General features: G+C 42.4%; 1 protein-coding gene across 1 annotated transcript; it reads right to left on the bottom strand.

The window, feature by feature from the left end:
* Positions 1-3330: 3330 nt before the first annotated feature.
* Positions 3331-10206, bottom strand: GJA10 (gap junction protein alpha 10). The gene is made up of 2 exons (XM_090136705.1): positions 8845-10206; positions 3331-3369 (listed from the first exon to the last, which is right to left on the bottom strand). Exons 1-2 carry the CDS (start codon positions 10204-10206, stop codon positions 3331-3333), a joined length of 1401 nt encoding a protein of 466 aa, XP_089992831.1.
* Between the last annotated feature and the right edge of the window lie 4381 nt (positions 10207-14587).

Raw genomic sequence — 14587 nt, forward strand, 5'->3', positions numbered from 1 at the left:
AGGAAGGAATCCTAAAAATACCTTTTCATAAGGTAATGACCCCCAACAAACGACTGCTGAAAACCCAGCTAGATGATTCCTGTTCTTGTATGACTTTTGTGGGAAGACCCCTTTCCAACTTTGAAATGATTCCTGCAGGGCCACTGTTGCCCCTTTGGGCTCATGGAAAGCATCCTAAAACGGAAATGGCAGCTGGCAATGCTGGAGTTCGCTGACTGCATAGAAGCAGAGATGGGCCCAGGCTACAAGCCCAGCCAGCCCCTCATTTTGGGGAGCCAGGGCTGTCAGCGGGGCTCAGCCCCGTAGTGAAGGAGCGTGGTCCCGAGACACACAGGATTTGCACAGGATGCTGGTACTTTGTGTTTGTGATATACCTGAGAGAAATGTGCATGCTCTAGATACTGTTTCCACTACTGGTTGTGCTCTGACCGAAGCTATCTGGATCCCGCAGACTGGCAGGAACTATACTAAACACTTTGGTGATATTTGATGCGTGTCTGTTTACCATTGATTTCAAGAATCACCTTTGATTTCAAGGGTGGGGATGCCCTAAGAGTTTGTTCCAGAACCAGTTGGTTACAAGTGCACCTCTTATATATGCCTTACAAACTTCAGAGGCCATATTCAAAACAGGGTTTTATCAGTGTATGCAAGGGGGTGCAGCCCCTCTTCTCTTCCTCCCCAGGTCAAACAGAATGGACAGTTTTCACACATATCTACCTGTATAACCCTCTGTACCTCTCATAACTGGTCAATGACTGTAACAGGTTACATCAGGTGTTTTTTCTACATACTTTTTACACAAATTCTATGCGATTAATGTAACTTAATTCAATGCATCATTTTATTGTACTAGTTCTTAAGCTTGTCTTTATTTTTTTTCTAGGTGACTGTGGTTTCTTGTGATTTTTATTGTATAAATAAATGAGGTGGCTGTTGATGCTTACTCTCTGTTACTAAGAATTTTTACCTTTTTGGAAGAAAGCATTGCTATGAACTAATGAATTTAAAACGTCATTTACTCATTGTAAATACAGTATTGTGCAAAAAACAAAAATGAAAAAAAAAAAAAAAAAAAAGCACCCGACCCTTTTCATTCATTTGAATTGCTAGTGTTAACTGAATTTTGTCTAGACACCATTTCTGTTGATGAAATAAAGACATATCATTATGTATTGTAAACCAACTTATCTTGACTCTGAAATTGCTGTCGCAATCCTTGGTTGCACGGGGTTGGAGCTGGTTGGGGGTGGCCTGGAGGTGGCTGGCACAGCCTGGAGGATGCGGCCTACAACAGGACCTCCACTCATGTGGTCGCATTTCAGATTCACTCGATGTCTTTGATGCAGGGATCTGGTTATCTTTCATCTGATCAGGAACAGCCGAAGGTGTTTCATGGCAGAAATGAAAGAAGTTGATTGGGAAGATCAAACACTCTGTATCTATACCTATTCCCCTCATGCTTGACTTAAGGCAAATCTTCTAAGTCTTTGCTTTGTCTTGTAAAGTTTCAGTGAACATGTACAATGGCAAGAAGGGAGGTTGGGGTTTATTATTTCCCCTTTATAGAAAACTTGAGAGAAATTGGAAGAGGTTTATGCAGAAAAAAAAAAAAAAAAAAAAGACTGAATATCTCTGAGCGTAATTCTAGCATTCTTTTCTGAGTAAGGAACCTGTGCCACTGACCATTCATGTCACTTACACAGAATAAAATCCAGACAAGAAAGAAAAGATGCCACCAGCCTGGGGAGCTGCTTATTGCATGGGGCTGGATGCAGCCTGAGCACCAGATCACGGCAGGAGAAGACCATGTGGCCCCTTTGGGGACCAGCGTTTTATCACCAGATCAGCAACCATATATCATGTGCCCTGGACCAGTGCCCTAAGGGATGTTGGCTGCATCCAGTTTGGTTGACAGCACTGGATGTTGCTTGTGATTTTTCACCTGAAAATTCTCACGGAGGAAAAGCAGAAATACTGCTTTACAAAGTTCCCCAGTTTTCTGAATCTCCCTGTCAAGCACATAAGAACACTTACCACCCTCTCAAATCTGTATCCGCTACATATCATCACAGCCTGGGAGCAAGGCATGTGCTGTAGCAAGAGCTTCTCCATCTATAGTCAGTTGTTGCTTACACTTAACGGCCACCATCTTAAACATTTTCCTTTTTTTGCTTTAAAGAACACTGCAATTTCAAGCAATCCTTATGTTTGATTCCATTTTTTTCCTGTTGGTCTACTTATCTTTCCTATAGAAGACTTGTATGATTAAGGAAACTGGCAGAGCAAACAAGCTTGTTCTTGCTACTGAAGTGATGAGCACATCAATGGCAGATGCAAGCTATTATAATCTTGGCAAATAAGAGCAGCCAAGAGCACGTGGCCAAAAACAGGCTTGTGGATAATCAAAGTGCTTTATTTTCTGGATACACAACTGGAAGGATTGCTTTAAGCTTCAGAAATCTGACCTTCCAGAGCAAATCTTGTCTTAGCAAACTCAAAATGAGATCTTTGTACTTTTGTTGTCTTCAGTTAATCTATATGGACTAATAAAATAGCAATGGGATTAAGATTCTTATGACCCTGAGCTGGTTCCGCAGTTCTTCTAAAACAGAACTGAAGAAAAGCACAGGTGTTTTTTTAAATGAATTGCCTGGTTTTTCTTAGTTTCAATTTTGAATACAGAAGTATTAACTATGAAAACACCACACGAGCATGAAAGTCTCTCACAGAGCTTGAGGACTGCATTGGCACAGGCAGAACAACAGCAGCAGAATATCCTTCAGGTGAGATTTTGTTCTGTGCCCAAGCTTCTTCAGCTTCCTTCTGTGCTTGGTCCATCTTTTATTCATTGGCTGCTGAGCCCTGGGCAGATAGAGGCCACACTGCCTTCCAAATTACATTCACACTAAACTAACCTTTCCTTGTTGAAGTCTTGGGCCTTCTACTACCCTTAAGGTCTATGCATCAGGCTGGTTGCTGATATGAACACTACCCATGTGCATAACAAGTTGTACATTCCGAAGCATCGTCCCAAAGACACTGGGCTGGTTCTGCAGTGACAACATGCACTGACAAGATCCAGCTCAGCCTATATGAGAAAAATCATAAAATGCGGAGCAAGCTACTTGTGAACATCAGCAATCAGAGTACAGTATTGTTGGGATTGGCGTAAAATTGAGGAATGAAACACGTGTTTGCTTCCTTAAACATTAGAATTTAGCATTTTAAGGGGTTGGAGGGGGAGAACAGTAGCATCGGCATTTTATCTTTCTGCTGAAGGTGGTTTGTGCCCATTCCCTTAGTTTATCTTTTGTCCTCAGAATGTCATTACTTTTTCATGATAGATGATAGTTCTAGGAGCATGCTCTGAAAGATAACAGGAAAAAGAAGGCATGAAGATGACCTGGCTTAAAGGAGAAAAAGAGACGTAATCATAATAGTTAATCCAGACCCCATCACATAAGTAGCTGGGGAAGAGGGATGCTGACAGCACACTTACCTTGGCTTCATTCAGTGCTAAAGGGTAGCTGAGGGGAGGGGAAACAACTTGCTTTTAAATGAAACACGTTAATCCCAACGGTAACTTGCTTGAAATTAGTGACTACATCTACCTTTCTTCACATGTTAAGGACTTTCTGTTGCTTTAAAACCCTACAAAGACAGACTTGGCTAGGCTAGCTCCACTTTCAGAAATCCAGCTTGTCTGTCTGTTGCTATGCAAATCCTTGGAGAGGTTCATTATTTATCAGCCACTGTGACCCCCAAAATTTGTCATTTTCTTATTGTCTGTGTCTGTGAAGGGGTACCTTTGAGTGATCAAGCAGGTCCTGCAGGATCATTGCTACACTCGCAGTCATCATCACAGGCTTTTCCCAAGTGCTCCAAGGCAAAGAATAACATGTAGAATACAAATACTTTGAGTATCTTTTAGAGATGATTGCATAAACTCTACAAAACCAAAGCAGCACTGGTGGTAAATGTGAATACCTGTAAGGAGTCTCACATCCCAGTGGGGCAACACCAGGTTTTACCAATCTCTTGCCCATCTGTAGATTTTCTGGTGGAGTCTGGCTGTAAAAGAACTCTTCAGCAGCTATCAGATTTGTTATTTCAATGCACATGGACTCTTATTCAACTGCTTCTAGCCCCAGGAATGCATCAGGTGAGCAGCTGGTTAAATGAGTGGGTATCTATTGCTCAAGTGCTGTTGAAATTCTCAGTAACCACACCTTGTTCTGGAGAAGACTGAGAGCATTCAGGTTGAATAGCGGCTCCCTCTTTCATAGACTTCTCGCTGCTGACCCTTCTCCCACTGGGTAAAAGGCTCAAAGCTGAATAGAGAATTGAAAAGCAAAAGAAGAACTGGAAAGCACAGAGGGATAAAACAAAGCAGTGTAGTGACGAAAATAGAGCACAAAGAACAGTAAGGTTTCCCCAACTTCAGCAGAACTGGGATTTCAGCCTCAGCCTTCTTAATTATCAGTTTTGTGCCCTCATACAGCATGAGACAGGACCTTTACTTCTACAGATACACTAATTTCTTTGGAGTCAAAAAATAGAGACTTGAAGAAATGATACCACTAGGGTAGAGAACTCTCCAGAGGGTGGGTTAAAGAGAAAAGCATAGAAATGAGAAAGAAACAGGAAACAAAACAGGAATCTGAAGCTGAGTCCCCCAAATGCCGAATACTTTCTGAAAATCTTCATCCAGTAATTTTGGTTCTCCATGAAACTGGTTCAGCTAAAATAGTTGTAAGTATGTCATAAAGCATCTCGTGGTTCAATAACACACACGGCCCCATTGTTTTGTTCTATCCTTGGGTGCTAAAGTAAGAGGGCTGTTATTCTATCAGTCATAGTAGTTAGCACAGTGCAGATTCAGCTTGGGTGCAGATGGGATAACGTTGGTCCAAGTCTTGTGAAAGGCTGTATCCTTGTGAGAAGAGTTACCATTCCAAAGCAACTATATCCAATCCCAGCTAACCAAATTAAACTCATGGGTTTCAGAGCATGCTTTCAGACTATTTAGAAAACAATTTTATGTAGAAAAGAAAAAGTGGTGCTGGATGTGCCCAGGTAGTATGTAACTGTGGTGCACTACTTCAGAAAGGAAGAGACAGGCTAGTGAAAGGAATCGAGTGCTCATAGCAACAAACTATTACACATCGTTGAGTTGTTGCAGAAATGCTTGTGTTCAGCTCAGCTGTGACACTCTGATCATAGAATCACAAGGTTGGAAATGATCTGCAAGATCATCCAGTCCAACCGTCCTCCCATTACCATTGCTACCACAAGCACTAAACCATATCTTGTAGCTCCTCATCCAGACGCCTCTTGAACACTGCAACTCCACCACCTCCCTGGGCAGCCATTCCAGTGCCTGACCACTCTCTGAGAGAAGAAGTTTTTCTTTATGTCTAACCCATACCTCCTCCGGTACAACTTGCAGCCATTTCCTCGGGTTCTGTTTGTTGCCTAGGAGAAGAGGCCAACCCTTCCTCATCACAACCTTCCTTCAGGAAGTTGTAGAGTGCAATAAGGTCTCCTCTAAGCCTCTTTTCCAGACTAAACAATCCCATGATGATGAAACATTAAGCTGTGACCATGTTCAGCAGAGCTTTGTGACTTCACGCAATTGTTCCTCCAGTTTATAGAAAATGGCTGGAGAAGAAAAGTGGTTGGTTGGTGCTCACAGAGAATGATGTGGATGGTAAAGCTCTCTCACTTTTTAATGGTTCAACTGGGCTCCACAGATCTCTTATTTTTATCCTCCTGCAGCGAGGAAAAGTGTTCTTCAGTGATCCCAATGGCTTTACACAGCCCTGCACACATCAGTCAGTGAGGCAATAACCTTTTGTGCAATGCTCCAACAATCACATGCTGAAGCACTGCAGTTCCTGCCCTGACTCTTTTCAGGGAGTAAGAATTCTATCTGTACTAGTTATATACTTACCTTAGAACTGCATCAGCCTTTTGATTTTATTAGACTTTAAAATGTAATGTGCACCTGACCTTAAAAATTCTTTTTTTTTTTTCTCATCATGTCATTCATGGGTAGATTCCCAGTAATACCAGCATAATTCCCACACGCCTTTGCGCCTCTAACTCCCAGATATCCTCTGTGAATGCAATTACATGGAATTCACTGCAGATGATTTCTCTGAGCTGTGTGCTGAGCCACTCCTAAGGTCTCCTTGCCCATTGGGGACCAGTAGGCTTGGAGCATGCAAGAGGTGCCTCTTTGTTCCACAGCTTCATCTCCCCTGAATGAAGAAGTTAAAGTGTAGCTAGAGATGCAGAACTATGTGTGTACCAGATGTATATCTCAGCAAATAACATAACATGTATTCTCTAAGACGTATCTATCATCTTCTAAGACAACCTTGGAACTGACCATCTTGGAGCCAGTCAATGTTGAACAGATTGCTCACTATCCCTTTAAAGCATGGACAGCGTTCCTCAGTACTGAGGGTTTGGCCTTGCAGGTGACATTTCCCAGCTGCAAGAAGATGACAAATTCCCCTGTCTATACTGAGATTCATAATAGTATTTATCCTAGGTGTCCATCATAGCAGGCTTAGATCACCTGTGTGGTCTGTGGGGCTCTTGTCATATGTTAGGTGAGCTAGAATCAGTGAAAAATCACTCTTGTCATGGAGTTACTCTCCTCCTATACTTGGCCACATGCTTTCCCTGGTGCAGTGAAGGTCCTGGTTTGGTGACCTTTCCTCAGAACTTATTAATTCTAAAAGAAGTCTGACCAGAAATGGCTGAAGGAAGAGATTTTTCCACCCAGTGGAACAGACTTTTGAGAATGTTTTGGCTTTGAAAAACAAACTCAATTGTTTTCGAGATTTCTGCTTCTCTCATTTTTGCATTCCAATTTGAATAAGCCTTCAACAAACGCAATAACCAAAAATCTGAATAGAATATGATGAGTGATCATTCTGGGTGTAAAACTAATCAGCTGCGACATAAATCTTTTTCAAGTTTTTATGCTGTATTTGGACAGAAAGCAGAGAAATGGCTCTGAGTCTCCATCTGTTCCAGAGAGGAAAGTTTGAAGTAGCCCTGTTAGTCCTCACTGTGGCTAAATGATGCTTCTGTCAGAATCCTACCAAGTGAAAGGCATTTATTCCTTTCTCTATAATACAGTTGGTTTGACTACAGCTCAGATCTGAAAAGTCGACTCCTCATGTCAAACACATGTTTTGTGTTCAATTTCCTGCTGAGAGATTTAGTGCCAGCTTCCAAAGGAGGATTTAATGCACTTTCTCCTTAAAGTTTGATGGTAACCTTTTTCCAAAGAATTCCTAAGAGGAATGTCCTTGTTCTGTTGAGATAAGCAGTAATGCTCAGGTGCAACATTTACATGATGTACCAGCATACATATGTATTGAAAGTGGTATCATTGAATGCTGTAGCAAAGTGCACAATAGTGACTGAATTTTATACAGAAGTGCACTGAGAATATCATGAGCCACATTTAAAATTGCTGGCAATGGTCCCAAATATAGTCATAAAGGCAGCATGCCAGAAAAAAGTGTTATTTCAGGAATAATGACATTGCTTTGCAAACTGCATGTACTCCTCTGCAAGCTCTCACCTGAAAGATGAGTTTGTTATCATCAAATATTAGAAGTTGCCAAGTAACATCTATGAATTCTAAACAGGGACTGGAAGCCTGCCTTGCTTAATACCTTTTGCATATCATCTTTTACATTATTTTTTCTCATCAGAGTATCAAAACAAAAATAAAACAAAACAAAAACAAAATAAAAACACCTGAAAATGAACAGGCAGGACTCCAGGCCATCTCTCTGTACCAGAAAAAGCGAAGTCGTATGCAGTTAAATTGCATCTAAATGACAACTGAACGTGACTTACGCAATCTACTTAGATATTGTGGGAACTGTAACTCAGTGAAAACTGGAATCACGAGCAATTTGTTGATGAACAGTGTGTGAGAGTATTTTCTGCATCTTGCAAGAAAGATTTTCAAATTTTGTTTGTTGTTGTTTTTGTCTTCAATTTTCAAATATTATTTTTAGGAAGTGTGAGATTAAAGAGCATTGGAGTATCATGTGAAGTAATCTTCTGTTTCTTGCATGCCCTACACAAAGGTGTATCTATGGGCTTGCTCCTGTGAGAATTTGTAAAGAAGAGGGCAAATTCCATCATCTGAAGCAATGAGAAAAGGAGAGGAGAGGAGAGGAGAGGAGAGGAGAGGAGAGGAGAGGAGAGGAGAGGAGAGGAGAGGAGAGGAGAGGAGAGGAGAGGAGAGGAGAGGAGAGGAGAGGAGAGGAGAGGAGAGGAGAGGAGAGGAGAGGAAGAAAAAAAGAAAAGAAAAGAAAAGAAAAGAAAAGAAAAGAAAAGAAAAGAAAAGAAAAGAAAAGAAAAGAAAAGAAAAGAAAAGAAAAGAAAAGAAAAGAAAAGAAAAGAAAAGAAAAGAAAAGAAAAGAAAAGAAAAGAAAAGAAAAGAAAAGAAAAGAAAAGAAAAGAAAAGAAAAGAAAAGAAAAGAAAAGAAAAGAAAAGAAAAGAAAAGAAAAGAAAAGAAAAGAAAAGAAAAGAAAAGAAAAGAAAAGAAAAGAAGGCAAGCGTGACAGTAACACTGGGTGTAAGCAAGTTTGGAACATCCAGCCAAATTATATGAACAGCTGACAGAAATGCCGTTCTGCAGCGCTTCTGCTTTCCTCGCCAAAGGACACCAAGGGTGCGAGGTGCCGTGGCGATGCCAGGAGGCCTAGAAAAGCTGCTTCGGCCGTCCTGACCCCCCGCCCGCTCCCCGGGGCCGGATCAGGTCTGGGCCCCCCGCCCGCTCCCCCGGGGCCGCTACTTGCCATCGACACGCGGCGTCCCATGGCCGCGGGCGGCGGCGGGCTGCCGGCCGGGCTGCTTTCCTCGTGGCGCTGCTCCTCGGAGCCGGAACCGGAGGCGGAGCCGGGACCGGAGCCTCGGCGGGAGGCGGCGCTCTCGCTGTCGCTGCCCGCCCGGCTCTCGGAGAGCACCCGGGAGAGGAAGCTGGACTTGCGGGTGCCCGGGCAGTGTCCGCTGTCCGGGGATTCCCCGCGGTTCTCCTCCAGGTCGCGACAGACGCTCACGCGGCTCTGTTTGCGGAGCGCTCGGCGGCCCGCCCCCGTTCCGGGCCCCGGCGTCCCCGGCCCCGCAGCCCGCGGCGCCTCCTCGCTGCTGGAGGAGGGCGGCGGCTGCTGTCCGTGGTGCTGAGCCGCGCTGTGCCGGCGGCGCGGCGGGGCGGCGGCGTGGAGCTCTCCGTGGTGCTGATGGCCCGGCTGCCCAGGAGGGGCGGGCGGGGCGGGGGTGGCCGAGGAGGCGGTGGGGGGCGGTGGAGCCGCGGCGGAGCGTGGAGGGGAGGTGTCGGCGGCCGGGCACGCTGGTGGGACGACAGAGTTCTTTTTGGAATTGTAAGGACTGGCCTCGTCATCTGCAGGGCCCACTGGCTGCTGCGGTCGCCCATAGAGGGTCTTGTGGATCTTCTTGAGGCCCAGGTGGGCGATTTCTAGGATGTTGAGGAATAGGGAGACCGCAGCAATGCTGTGCATGAAGACCATAAAGATGGTCTTCTCTGTGGGTCGGGACACAAAGCAATCCACTGTGTTAGGACAAGGGGGCCGAGTACATTTGTAAAGGGGTGACATGTGAAATCCATACAGAAGGTACTGACCTATCATAAAGCCCACTTCAACCACTGAGCGGGTCAGGATATGTAGGACATAGGTGCGCAGCAGAGACCCTCTTAAGGGTGCCTTATTCACTTTCTTCTGTTCTTCCAACTTTCGCAGCTCCCTCTCTACTCTCCGGTGTTCTTCAAGCACAGGCTCCAGATCTTCTAGCTGAGCCCGCAGGTGGGCTTTCCTCTTCTGTCGCTCTTTCTCTAGAGCCCTTAATCTGTACAGTGCATGAGCCATGTAAACAAGAGATGGAGAAGATACAAATATGATCTGCAATACCCAGTATCTGATCAAAGAGATAGGGAAGGCTTTGTCATAGCATATGTTGCTGCAGCCAGGTTGCTCTGTGTTGCAGATGAACTCTGACTGCTCATCATCCCAGACATCTTCAGCAGCCACTCCCAGCACTAGCATCCGGAATATGAACAGGATTGTGAGCCAGATTTTGCCAACTATAGTGGAGTGGATGTGCACTTCTTCAAGGATGCTGCCCAACAAGTTCCAGTCGCCCATGGTCAGAAGTTCATATCTAAAGTATAAAAAATATTGTTATTTGAACACACCACTGAATTTCTTTTCAAACTGACCCTTTCTAGTACATACATATTTTAATAATGATATTACATATATATTCTTTGGATGGAAAGAGATATTTCATAAATTCATAATTATTTTCTATTTAATAGGTCATTAAATGAATGTAGACACTACAGCTACTAGTAAAGATGCAAAATGAGATCATTTTAAGAGAGATTGAGTTTGGCTATAATCCACAGTACTTCTTAACTGCCTACACTTCTACTATATTTACTATATTTTCCACCCACCATGAAAGAAGACACTTTTTTTTTTTTTTTTTTTTCCCCATTTTGCAAATCCACTGCCAACAATAAATTAATTCTACACCTACTACATTCCTGTCTGTGGCTTTGCTATGGCTTTGGGTGAAAAACAATTGAAACAACTTATTAAGACTTCATTTATTTGAGGAAGTTTTGAGAAGCATCCTATGTGACAGAATTTTTTTCATTTTGTACCACAAGGTGGTAGCATTATTAATGTCATCCATTCAGTATTTTCCTGTCTACTAGTGCAACAGTCCACATTTGTTTGCCTTGAAATACAAAACTGCAAATACACAGCTAATTTACACATAATGGTACATTTATAGTCTCAGTCTAGAATTTTATTCATAAATTTAGAATGCATCTAGGAGTTGTATCTTGAATTTTGTGCATTTAAAGCCTCAATGAATCACTAAAACTCTGTCTTGATTATAAGTTTAAACATATGAAATAAATTTAGCAGGAAATACATAAGAGTGCTGTGAAGATCTTTAGCTGTAAGTGCAAGATGATATTTTTAACCACCTCTTTCCCAAAAGCTCTTTGATTCATCACTGAGCTGTTCTGTGTTCAGCTGCAAGATGCTTGATACCCAAGCCACTTCTCTGGAATATCTTGAGGTCATGTAGGAAATCCAAATTTACAAATTGTGTATTTGTGAATGCATTCCACAGTCTGTTGTGTTCCTGGAATGCTTTTGCTAACACAATAATAAAATACTGAAAGCAATAGGGGTTGTCTCTAACTCAGGATTCTCATTTAAATTTTGTTTGCCGTTATTTTATGGCTTCCAAATTCCAGAAAACTACGGTCTTTTGTAAAGTGCCATTTTGAAGTTTCTTTAAGTTGGATGCATTCTCTGACTACCGTTGTGGCTGTCTGAATATTTATATGTGATCAGTTTAAACATTAACAATAATCACATAATCAGAATCAGATGGAAATCCACAGTTGATGATGGAGGAAGTTTCTTTCTTTCTTTCTTTCTTTCTTTCTTTCTTTCTTTCTTTCTTTCTTTCTTTCTTTCTTTCTTTCTTTCTTTTACTTCTTTTTCATTTTCTATTAAAGTTCATTTCATCACTTTCCAATATTCAAATCACTTCTATACTAAATTTGTGCCAGGATCTCTTTAGAGGTGACTTGCAGAGTTAAACCTTCCTTAATTTTATCAACTATAAATTAAAATAGAACTGGAATTGATGGTCAAAATGAAATATGTCACTGTCTGAAATAATTTTTTGTCCTGCAGCCATTACATTTCTAAAGAGGCATTTAGCATCCTGAAAATTGCCAATGTGCTAATACCCACAAACTGGCCCAGTTGATCCACTGGAAGTGAACAATATCATATAATTAAACTACAAAAAATAACAGGCTTCATAAATGCCTAGCCTTACTGAAATATACTTCTTTACCAAAAAGATTAAATGTTAAGATGCAAGTACTCCTGTTTTTGATTTGAATTGCTATCAGTCTGACAGATATCTGCCTGTTCTGCACCTCCCTGGGCACATTCTTTTTCTGCTTGCTTACCTTAAGAGAAAGCCTTTGATTATTCGTTCTTAGAACACTGTAGGAGCTTGTAGAGCTGCTGAAGGTTGTAGCTTGGAAAACTTCCTTCACAGTGCTTTTTTTTTTAATGCCAAAGAGTAGATGTGCCACTTGGAGCAGACTTCTCTGTTCTTTGTGCCTGGATGCTTGGATCACACAGTCTAAAATCTGCGTGCAATTTTAAACCATCAGATTATAGGACGGTGCCTCTAGCCAAAATTATCATGCAATTATTTTAGTCAGTGGCATCTATCAAAGCTATTCCCTTGAGGCTCAATTTATTTGGCAATAGTTTGTAAAGTCCCTATGCAACATTACGTTGAGTTCTTTGAACACTGTGTCTCCACCCATATCCTAAATTACATTTTCTTTTGTAAAACGAGTAAATGAGCACCTTTTAGAGTCATACACATTCCTGCATTTTCTTTACATTCCATTAGTTTCTCTCTGAATCAATGCCAAAGAATCGATCGGTCATGTCCGATTTCATACTCTGTTGCCTGGTGAGTTAATTTAGTCTGCTGGAGACAAATGGAGTCGCCTAGACTTAAGTTGTTCAGAAACACAGGTCTTCATTGCTGGGAACTTTTCAGCTAGGTTACAGACACCACTGAAGACCATTCAGGATTTGCATCTGTGAGAGACATGACCTAAAAAGAGATCATGAGTTCCTAAAATAGGATTTCTTGAGACCTCAGAGACACAAGAGATAAGGCTCTGATGCTAAAAACATCCACTGCCTAGTTCTCTACTTTATGGAAACCCCAAATAATTTTTTTTCTTTGACCTGTCCTTCCTCTCAACCCTTGTCAGATCTCTCTTTTGGTCACTCTGCATTAGCCAGATTCCTCTGCATCCCATCTGCAAGAGATGTCTGTCCTTCACCACACTTGTAAGCTAAGAAGTGAGTTAAAATACATACACTTCAGACCTAAAAGGTGCAGGACTGTTTTCCACTTCAGTCTCTTCTCCCTAAGAATTTTGCCACTTGTTCTCAAAATGCACCACCCTCACTCTTTTATGGTTAGCTCAGATCTACATAGCAGTCCTCTCTGGCATGGGCTGCACCGGTCTCTCTGAAAGTTGTGCTTGTGTTCAGAGCCTTTCCCCACAGCAGAGAAGGTGGTGATAATACCTTTTATTCAGCCTCAGTATAATGCAGAAGGCATACAGTTTATGTATATTTCAAATGCTTTAAGGGAGGTAGCACTACACTCCCTACTCCTGAGAGATGTGTTAATACTCAACCCAAAGAGCCAGACCTCCCAGGGCCATTCTCTTCCATATGCTTCTTCCCTCATGCTCTCTCTCAGGACAACGTTCTCTCATATCTATCATTAGTACTGTATTTTCACATGCTTCTTTTCAAATTTGGCTACAAGGCCTCCAAGGTTTAGTCAGAGCAACCGAAGCCTGGTGTCCCTTAACAGGGAGCATTGGTGACGCCTGATGGCAGCATGCTCTCTTGCTCTGTTCAGTGAAGAAACTTGAAAACTGATCAGCAGTGATTTACCCATCCTGATGGAGAACATGCTTTGCTGCTCCCAGCTGAAGCAGCTCATCTGCAGCTTGGTACATTTTTGTACCACCTTCTTCTCTCTCTCTCAGATGACAGCACCAGGACAGGTAGCATCCTTTACTCAGCCCTCAGCATAGCCATGGCATTAAGTGTCGACCTCGCATGGGGCAGGGAAGGTGACAGCAAACTGCCTAGGGACAATTTGCCATGTTTCTGCCTTAGCAACACAGTAATTGGTGTTGTTAAAGGATTGCTCATGCAAGCTTGCTAATGGACTGTAGAATTAATTACACATGAAGGGGAAGAAAGGCCAGGGTATATGGAGTGGTAGGAGGGAAACATGGGTCTTCATGTAGTCTTTTGCATTTGGAGGGGAGACAGAATTTGTGGTATCTGAGGAAACTCTTGTTATAAGCATAGAATCATAGAATCACCAAGGTTGGAAAAGACTTTCAAGATCATCCAGTCCAACCACACACCTGTTACCAGTATTTCCCAATAACTCATGTCCTTCAGTACAATATCTAAATGTTTCTTGATTCAAGAAACATGTATGACAGCATCTGTCCTAGGTGAAAGCAGTTTATGGTGTAAACGCTAGCAGAAGGCAGATGATTGCGTGTATGCAACTCTCACGCACAAGCCTACCACTTGCCTGCTGCAACCCACTTGAGTTGGAAAAGCAGAAGCATGTCTGAATCTGGTGGGAGACATAAGGACCAGCAACAAGAAGAACCAATTGTAGGCCATCATAAAGCCTCCCCTCAATTTGGTCTTCTACAGGCTGAACAAATAAAGGGACTTCAGATGCTCCTCATACATTTTGCCCTCAGATCTTTCACCACCTTCACAGTCATACTTCAGATGCTCTCTGATAGCTTTATATTCTATGTTCTTATATTAAGGTGCCCAAAATTGCAAGCAGTGCTTGAGGTGAGGATGAACAGCGCAGAGTAGAGTGGGGCAATCCCTTCTATCA

This window comes from Phasianus colchicus, chromosome 2 (assembly GCF_987193195.1).
Source record: "Phasianus colchicus chromosome 2, bPhaCol1.hap1.1, whole genome shotgun sequence".
Taxonomy (NCBI): Eukaryota; Metazoa; Chordata; class Aves; order Galliformes; family Phasianidae; genus Phasianus; species Phasianus colchicus.

What these genes read in the sequence shown, in the direction of transcription:
- GJA10 (XM_090136705.1), bottom strand. Translation starts at nt 10,206, where the DNA reads ATGGGCGACTGGAACTTGTTGGGCAGCATCCTTGAAGAAGTGCACATC. An exon ending in TGGGACGCCGCGTGTCGATG is followed by an intron (nt 3,370 to 8,844) that starts GCAAGTAGCGGC and finishes GTTATCTTTCAG; the next exon opens with AGCATGCTCCTAGAACTATC.